Source organism: Coloeus monedula (assembly GCF_965178545.1).
Source record: "Coloeus monedula genome assembly, chromosome: 14".
Lineage (NCBI taxonomy): Eukaryota > Metazoa > Chordata > Aves > Passeriformes > Corvidae > Coloeus > Coloeus monedula.
This window is the reverse complement of record NC_138794.1, coordinates 12,216,282-12,225,623: the sequence shown is the minus strand read 5'-3', so window position 1 is coordinate 12,225,623 and position 9,342 is coordinate 12,216,282. Positions and strand designations below refer to the sequence as shown.

Genomic DNA, 9,342 nt, shown 5'->3' with positions numbered 1-9,342 from the left:
AAAGTGGGATTTTTGGAAGGGAAAAGTGGGAATTTAGGGGTGGAAAAAGTGGGATTTAGAGGATGGAGAAGTGGGAATGTGGGAATCCCCCCTCGGGTCCAAAGGCTGCAGTGCAAAATTCCTAAAAACCAGACTAAATCCATCAAAATTCCCTCGGATGTGCCCCGAGGGAATTGTGCTTCCAGCAGAGCCCCGGAACGCGGGGCTGGAGCTGCGGAATCCGGGGGGGCTGGACCTGAAGGAAAAGCTTCCCTGGATTTTAAGGATATCGGGAAAAGGAGGGATCAGCCCCAGGAAATCCTCGGAAAATTCCCAATTCAAATCCGCCCGGAGCGGGTCCTCTGCGTCCTGTTCATTCCCATTCCCGATCCCAGATTTTCCTGGGAATTTTAATCTCAATTCCGGTTTTAACTTTAAGCAGGGCCCCACAAAATCCTGGAGAACGGAGCATCCCGAGAAACCCGCGGCTGGGAAGCCTCGAACAAAGGGAAAACTCCAGGAAGCAAAAGTAGGTCAGGATCCTTGGGATGAGCAGGGAGGGCTGGGAAGGGGAAACCGGGAAAGGGAAAAACCAGGAAAAGGGAAAAACTGGGAAAGGAATCATCCCACGGGACCTGGAGAGGGAAGGGGCGGATTCTGCCGGACACCGGAGCGCCCCGAGCCTTTTCCCTGAAATCCTGGAATCCCTGGAAGTGTGAGGGTGGGAAAGGTGCAATTCCAGCCTGGATTTAGGCCTGGGGAAAGCTTGGGAAAGGCTGCGAATCGATGGGAATTTGGGCATTCCTGAGGGTCCTGGAGGGGACTGGAAATCCAGGGAATGGGCGGGAGGCTTTGGAATGAAACCAGGGAGAAGGACGGTAGGGAGAAAACTGGGAATTAGGGATTCACTGCTTGGATTAAACCCTGGAAAACCCAGGGAGCCACCCAGAAATACCCGGAAAATCCACACCTATCCCCATGTCCCGATATCCCGATATCCCGGTCCTCCGGCAGTGGGAAGCCATTCCCTGTGTCCTGTCCCTCCATCCCTTGTCCCCAGTCCCTCTCCAGCTCTCCTGGAGCCCCTTTAGGCCCTGGAAGGAGCTCTGAGCTCTCCCTGGAGCCTTCTCTTCTCCAGGTGAACATTCCCAGCTCTCCCAGGCTGGCTCCAGAGGGGCTCCAGCCCTTGGAGCAGCTGCGGGGCCTCCTCTGGAATTGCTCCAGCAGCTCCACGTCCTCGGGAATTTGGGATGCGGAGCCGGAGCAGCTCCGCAGGCAGGGACAGCGGGAGATTGGGATAATCCCGCCGTTCCTGCTGGGAATGATCCCGGCACGCGGCGCCACCGCTCCGTCCCAGCCTCTGGATCCCGTCCTGTCCCTAAAACGGGAATTCCTGCTTGGAACAGCAGCCGGATGGAGACGGGGAAACGCTGGGAAGAGCCGGAGCTGTCACTGGCAGAGGGGAGCCGCAGGCGGAGCAGCGGGATCCTGGGGCAAGGCTTTTCCTGGGAATTCTGGCAAATCCCCAACCTTCGGGGAGCCCTTGGAGGAAATCCACGTTCCAAAGGCATCCCTGGAGCCACGTCCTGCTCCGGCCTCCCGAGACCTGTGCGGATTGTGCCGGAATTGGTGGGAATGTTCCTGGAGCTCGTTAACCAGCCCCACTCCCAGCCGGAATTGGCCTCGTTTCCATGGATCCAAGGAGAAACGTTGGATCTCCCCTTCCAGGGGATCAGTTAGCACGGGAGATCCCAGCGGATCCCTTGGAGGCCGTGGAATATCAGGAATCTCACCTGGATCCGCACGAGAATTCCAAGATCTCCCTAAGCATCCCTAAAAAATCCCGACCTGGATTTTCCTTCCAGGCCCGAGGCAGGATAAAGCCGGGAACGCATTCCCAACACCAGGAAAAAAAGGGGAATAAAGCTTCGAATCCCGTTTCCATGCTGGCTGCCCTCTGGATCACGAGGAATTTTGACCTGGGAATTTGGGGCCGGGAGAAAACAGGGATGGAATTTTGGGAGGATCTGTGGGAATGGGATGGGAGGAGAACGGAAAGAGAGGGAGTTTCCATGGATATCGGGAAGGAATTCCTGCCTGTGAGCGTAGGAAAGCCCTGGCACAGATTCCCAGAGAAGTTTTGGATTCCCAATCCCTGGAATTTTCCAAGGCCAGGTTGGAGTGTCCTGGGATAGCGGGAGCCGTCCCTGCCTGTGGAATGGGATTTAAATTCCTTTCCATCCCAAATTATTCCAGGATCCATCTGTGGCTGCTCCCCCCTCCGGCCACCGGCGGCTCCCTTTTCAGAGGAGCTCATCCCAGAATTTCCCTTGGGATCCCCCCAACCCTGAGGCAGGAGCAGATCCCCCGGTGCCCCTGGATGGAGAAGGAAAGGCAGGAACGCGCTGCTGGTATCCTGAAAAGATTTTATTCCATCACTATCCCGTGGGAGCATAAATAATCAGGAATGACAGCACATGGAACGCAGCAGGGAACGCCGGGAACACCGGGAACGCGGGACACGGACGGGACGGAGCCACACCAGGAGCGCCGGGAATTTCAGCAACTTGGATTGAGTGGAAATAGGGATCTCCAGGAAAAACCAGCAGGATCCGGTGTCGTTCCCTGTGCTCCGGGCAAATTCCATCAATCCCGGGATTGTCCAACGTGCCGAGCCCAGCAAGCGCTCCGGGGGTGTCCCTCGGGATCCATCCGTCAGGATCCATCCCTGGGGCAGCACCCCCAGGAATATCCTTCCCCCTGCTCCATGGCCCCTTCCCGGCGGGCAGGAGGAGGGAAAATCCCGCTTTTCACAGGCGGAGGGAGCAAAAATCCCTCTCTGGGCAGGAATTCCAGGCAGGTTTTGTTATTTTAAAGGATCTTGGAGCAGATCCCTTCCCATGGGCTGCTGCCGCCACATCCCGGCCGTGCCGCAGCCCCGGCACCGTGGAAGGATCCCGGGATCCCAGCGTGGGAAGAGTCTTGGGATCCCAACATGGGAAAGGGTCCTGGGATGGATCCCAGGATCCCACTGTGGGAAGGATCCCAGTTTTCCACCATGGGAAGAGCTCCAGGTTTCCACCATTGGAAGGATCCTGGTTTCCCACCATGGGAAGGATCCCAAGGTCCCACCATGGGAAGAATCCCAGATTCCCACCACAGGAAGGATCCCAGATTCCCACCATGGGAAGAGCTCCAGGTTTCCCACCATGGGAAGGATCCCGGTTTCCCACAACGGGAAGGATCCCAGATTCCCACCAGGGGAAGGATCCTGGTTTCCCACCAAGGGAAGGATCCCAAGCTCCCACAAGGGGAAGGATCCCAGATTCCCACACGGACACCCCCTCTGACGATCAAGCCCTTCCCACTTCCCACCCTTTTCCCAGTTCCGCTCCCGCTGTCACATCTTTGCATAGGAAAAGAAATTAATAGCAAGGAAGCATCGCGCTTTCCCGGGAATCCGCCTGGGCTGGCCCATCCCGACGGAACGGACACGGCTCCGACTTACTGGGAGCCTCCGGGCTTTCCCAGGGATCGGGTTAGAGCGGGATTAGTGCCGGACAAGACGCGCACGACGTGATTCCAGGCTCTCGGCAGCCGCGGATTCCGGAATTGTGTTGTGGGTGAGTGGATCCAAGGAATTCAGGGGCGGAGTAGAAACAAAGGAATTGATTTAGAAAACGTCCCTGGAGTCAATTGTTCTTCGGGATATTCCGGAAGTTCTTTAATTCCAGCTGCAGCTGCCGGATCCGAACGTCCTTCTGCGAGAGCTCGTCCTTCAGCCGCCGGATCTCATCCTGCTGCCGGAAGAACATCCGGAGGAGCTGGAAAAGGAGGATGGAGATGAGGGGATGGAGCTGGTGGGATCACACCAGCCACTCATCCCAGGATTTTTGGGAATGAGCCATAACTCGGCTGATTCTGGGGACAAGGGGATGGATTTGAACTGAAGGACAGGAGATTTTGATGGGATTTTGGGAAGGAATTCCTCCCTGGGAGGGTAGGGAGAGGCTGGGATGGAATTCCCAAAGAAGCTGTGGCTGCCCCTGGATCCCAGGATCCCAGCGTGGGAGAGGGTCATGGGATGGATCCCAGGCTCCCACTCTGGAAAAGGGTCGCAGGATGGATCCCGGTTTTTCACCCTGGGAAAGGGTCTTGGGATGGATGCCGGTCTCCCACTGTGGGAAAGGTCCCAGGCTCCCACCTTGGGAAGAATCCTGGGATTCTACCATGGAAAAGGGTCCTGGGATGGATCCTGGGCTCCCATCCCTAGAAGGATCCCACACTCCTGCCTCCATTGGGATAGAGATCGGCAGAGCAGTGCCTTTCCAGGTTCTTCCCATCCCATCCCATCCCATCCCATCCCATCCCATCCCATCCCATTCCCATTCCCGGGCTGCCCCACCTCGTTCTCCGTGCGGGGTGGGACGTTCTCCAGGAGGTCGATCCCGTTGACCACCACGCTTTTCTTCTCCCTCACTGGCGCCTTGAAGACGATCTTGGAATTCCTCTTGTATCCCTCCTTCAGTGACATCAGGATGGGATCTGAGGGAGAGCCGGCAGATCAGCGGGATGTGGCCCCCTCCTACATCCCGGATATTTTTGGGATATCCCCACCGGTGGCTTTACCTCTGTTGACCCCACTGAGCCACTCGTCCGGAGTCAGGGCCGGCTCCGTGCCCGGAGTCATGGGATAAATGTCCTCCTGGTACGTCTCCGACTGGGAACACGGCAAGAGAAGAGCAATGGCATCCGGGAATGCTCTCCCTGGGCACATGGGAATAATTCCCTCCCCCACAGAGGGGATGAACACCCGGATCGTTGGGAAATGTGGGGCACAGGGAGGAAATTTGGGAAGTGCTGGCTGGAGCAGAGAACCTGGGATTGCGTCCTCCACCCAGCCCTGGCCAGCACAGCTGGATTTGCTTCCCGGAAAACCCTGATCCATGCAATATTTGCCTGGAAACAACTCCCAAACCCCAGGTGAGACCGATCCCTCAGGGGAACATTCCCTACAATCATTCCCACTAAACCATGGCTGAAAGCTCCCTGGGACGTGTAAGGACAGAGAGGTCCCAGGATGGTGGGAACGGAGCCATCTGTGGGATTGCTCCAAGTGGGGCATCTCCACGACTCCGGAGCCACCCCAGACCCTCTGGATCCGGCTCATTCCCGCATTCCAGGACTCACCCGCCTCGGGACGATCATGGAGATGGGCTCGATGAGGCCCTTGAGGGTGATGAGTTTGTAGAAACGGAAAACTTCGCAGGCGGAAACGTCCAGGCCGTGCTTCGGCATCACCCCTGCGGAGAGGGACAGGGATCGGCCATCCGCATGGAATTCCCACCATGGAAAAGCCCAACCCCTCCCTGCTCTCCACTGGGACATGCGGGGCTCCACTGGATCCATCCTTGTCGTGGCTCTGAGGTGCAGAGCGGGGATGGTGGGAAAAGGATGAGCAGCTTTTATTTGGGATAATCCCGGGAATGCCGGACTGACGGCAAGGTGGGACAGCAGGAATGGTGTCCCTGGATATGGACCCGGCCAGGATCCAGCAGCACCACGTGGGGATCTCCACAGGGATGGGAATGGTGCCCTGCAGGAGCCGAAGCCGATGCTCCGGAGCCGGAATAGCGCCCACCAAATCCAACCCAATCCTAATCCAAATCCAACCCAAACCCAGCCCAATTCCAACCCAAATCCAACCTAATCCCATCCAAACCCAACCCAATCCCAACCCAATCCCAACCCAATCCCAACCCAATCCCAACCCAATCCTAATCCAAATCCAACCCAAACCCAGCCCAATTCCAATCCAAATCCAACCTAATCCCATCCAAACCCAACCCAATCCCAACCCAATCTCAACCCAATCCCAACCCAATCCTAATCCAAATCCAACCCAAACCCAGCCCAATTCCAACCCAAATCCAATCCCAACCCAAACCCAACCCCAACTCAAACCCAACCCAATCCCGATCCAGTCCCAATCCAAACACATCCCAATCCCAAACCCAATCCAATCCCAACCTGATCCCAACCCAATCCCAACCCAATCCTAACCCAATCCCAACCCAGTCCTAGTCCAATCCCAATCCAATCCCAATCCAAACCCAATCCAGTCCCAATCCAAACCCAAACCCAATCCCAGTCCCAATCCCAACCCTCTTCCCGGTGCCATGTAATCCAGCACCTTCCCCATGCACCTTTTCCCCGCTCCGGGAAGCGGAGCAGCAGCACGTCCATCCTTACCCAGTCCTTTCTGCGGAGCCGGAGAGCGGAATTCCATGAGGTAACTCAGGTAGGGCTTTTCCGAGCCGATCTCGTAGTAACGGATGTTGCCATCACCCTGGAGCAGCAGGGAAGAGGGATGGGAATGGATTTGGAAATGAGAAGGCAGATAAAAACCAGGATGAAGAGCATTTAGAGGGCAGGGACAGATGGGATACAGGGAAGGAATTCCTGCCTGGGCTGGAATTCCCAGAGAAGCCGTGGCTGCCCCAGGATCCCGGGAAGTGTCCAAGGCCAGGCTGGCCGGGGCCTGGAGCAGCCTGGGATAGGGAAAGGTGTCCCATGGCAGGGACATCCATGGAACTGGATGAGTTTTAAGCTCCCTTCCAATCCAAACTTTTCCATGATATAATTCCAGCCCCAATCCCTGGGCAATGCTGGGGGCTTTTCTGGGAATGCCACATCCCGCTGCTCCGCGCATCCCTACCTTCCCAGCCAGGTACAGCATGTGGGTGTCGGCATCGTAGAACGGGAAGAGGAGCCCCGAGAGCCCATCGATCTCCTCCTCGATCAGGGGCATGGATAAATCCTCCTGGAAAACAGGAAAATCCCGGTGTTAGCTGTGGCCCGATGGCGGTGCTGAGCGGGAATTCCAGTGGGGATGGAGTGGGGATTTGGCAGGGATGGAGCAGGAATTCCATTGGGGATGGAGCAGGATCCTGGCAGGGATGGAGCGGGAATTCCAGCAGGGATGGAGTAGGGATCTGGAAGGGATGGAGCGGCAATTCCGGCAGGGATCTGGCAGGGATGGAGCAGGAATTCCATTGGGGATGGAGCAGGGATCTGGCAGGGATGGAGCAGGAATTCCATTGGGGATGGAGCAGGGATCTGGCAGGGATGGAGCAGGAATTCCATTGGGGATGGAGCAGGGATCTGGCAGGGATGGAGCGGGAATTCCATTGGGGATGGAGCGGGATCCTGGCACCCACCTGGTCCCAGAGGGCGATCTGCCGGGTGTTCCAGCGGGACACTCCCGTGGTCAGGAGCCGTTTCGTGCTTCCCAGGAAAACCACGCGGTTGACGCGGTGGTTCTTGCAGCTGGCCTCCTGCAAGACGGGAATGAGCTCTGGAATTCCCTTTGGATCCAGCTCTCATCCCAGGAAAGCCCCTTCCGTCTCCCCCCTCGCCTCTCCCATCTCATCCCATTTTCCAGCTCTCTCCTCCAGCCAAAAATTCCCATTTTCCTGAATATCAGGGAGAACCCACCATCCTCCTCCTGCACCTTCCCCTTTCATTCCCACCATTTTCCACAAATCCTTAATTAACAACGGAATCAAAGCCTCCAACTCCTCTCCTCGGGACGAGGCCAAACCCTTCCCATCCTCTCCACACCCAGCCCGGGAACTGGATCCCGCCGCACGGAAAACATCCCACCAGGAGCCCCGCCAGCACCTTACGGACATTTTCAGCCATTCCATAGGATTCTTCCCTAAAACCTCATTCCAACCCCTCCTTCCACGGCACCTGCAGGACCCTCCCGGAGCGCGGCTCCACCACGCGCAGCTTCTTGTCCTTGCAGGTGGTGGCCAGCAGGCTGCCGTCGGCGTTGAAGGACATGCACAGGATCACGTCCGTGTGGCAGTCGATCATCTTCACCGGCTCGCCCACGTCCAGGTTCCAGATCAGCACCTGCGGGAAGGGCCTTTGGAGCCACCCGGGACGGGGGGAGGTGTTCCTGCTCTGTGGAAGCTGCCCCTGCCCTGTGGAATGTCCCCCTGGCCTTTGGAAGCTCTCCCTGCCCTATGGAAGCTGTTCCTGCCCTATGGAAGCTGTTCCTGCCCTATGGAAGTTCTCCCACCCTATGGAAGCTCTCCCTTCCCTATGGAAGCTCTCCCATGCTATGGAAGCTGTCTCTGTGCTATGGAAGCTCTCCCACCCTATGGAAGCTCTCCCTGCCCTATGGAAGCTGTCTCTGTCCTATGGAAGCTGTTCCTGCCCTATGGAAGCTGTTCCTGCCCTATGGAAGCTCTTCCCGCCCGATGGAAGCTCTCCCACCCTATGGAAGCTCTCCCACGCTATGGAAGCTCTCCCGCCCTATGGAAGCTCTCCCACCCTATGGAAGCTCTCCCATGCTATGGAAGCTCTCCCACCCTATGGAAGCTCTCCCACGCTATGGAAGCTCTCCCGCCCTATGGAAGCTCTCCCACCCTATGGAAGCTCTCCCATGCTATGGAAGCTCTCCCACCCTATGGAAGCTCTCCCACCCTATGGAAGCTCTCCCACCCTATGGAAGCTCTCCATGCCCTATGGAAGCTCTCCCGCCCTATGGAAGCTCTCCCATCCTATGGAAGCTCTCCCATCCTATGGAAGCTCTCCCGCCCTATGGAAGCTCTCCCATCCTATGGAAGCTCTCCCATGCTATGGAAGCTCTCCCACCCTATGGAAGCTCTCCCACGCTATGGAAGCTCTCCCACCCTATGGAAGCTCTCCCATGCTATGGAAGCTCTCCCACCCTATGGAAGCTCTCCCACCCTATGGAAGCTCTCCATGCCCTATGGAAGCTCTCCCGCCCTATGGAAGCTCTCCCATCCTATGGAAGCTCTCCCATCCTATGGAAGCTCTCCCGCCCTATGGAAGCTCTCCCACCCTATGGAAGCTTTCCCACCCTATGGAAGCTCTCCCTGCCCTATGGAAGCTGTTCCTGCCCTATGGAAGCTCTCCCATCCTATGGAAGCTCTCCCTGCCCTATGGAAGCTCTCCCACCCTATGGAAGCTCTCCCTGCCCTATGGAAGCTCTCCCTGCCCTATGGAAGCTCTCCCACCCTATGGAAGCTCTCCCTGCCCTATGGAAGCTCTCCCTGCCCTATGGAAGCTCTCCCTGCCCTATGGAAGCTCTCCCACCCTATGGAAGCTCTCCCTGCCCTATGGAAGCTCTCCCTGCCCTATGGAAGCTCTCCCACCCTATGGAAGCTCTCCCTGCCCTATGGAAGCTCTCCCGCCCTATGGAAGCTCTCCCTGCCCTATGGAAGCTCTCACATCCTATGGAAGCTCTCGCACCCTATGGAAGCTCTCCCTGCCCTATGGAAGCTCTCCCGCCCTATGGAAGCTCTCCCACCCTATGGAAGGCATGGA

At 57.3% G+C, this 9,342-nt stretch overlaps 1 protein-coding gene across 1 annotated transcript in view; it reads right to left on the bottom strand.

The window, feature by feature from the left end:
* Positions 1-3,365: 3,365 nt before the first annotated feature.
* Positions 3,366-9,342, bottom strand: part of CORO2B (coronin 2B) — a 29,902-nt gene continuing 23,925 nt past the window's right edge. The window contains exons 5-12 of the mRNA XM_082291030.1: positions 7,735-7,899; positions 7,200-7,316; positions 6,698-6,802; positions 6,232-6,328; positions 5,170-5,282; positions 4,609-4,699; positions 4,385-4,524; positions 3,366-3,803 (exon numbers count right to left, since the gene is read on the bottom strand). Coding sequence (XP_082147156.1) covers positions 3,672-3,803; positions 4,385-4,524; positions 4,609-4,699; positions 5,170-5,282; positions 6,232-6,328; positions 6,698-6,802; positions 7,200-7,316; positions 7,735-7,899 — 960 coding nt within the window. The 3' untranslated portion in view covers positions 3,366-3,671. The remainder of the gene's footprint in view (positions 3,804-4,384; positions 4,525-4,608; positions 4,700-5,169; positions 5,283-6,231; positions 6,329-6,697; positions 6,803-7,199; positions 7,317-7,734; positions 7,900-9,342) is intronic.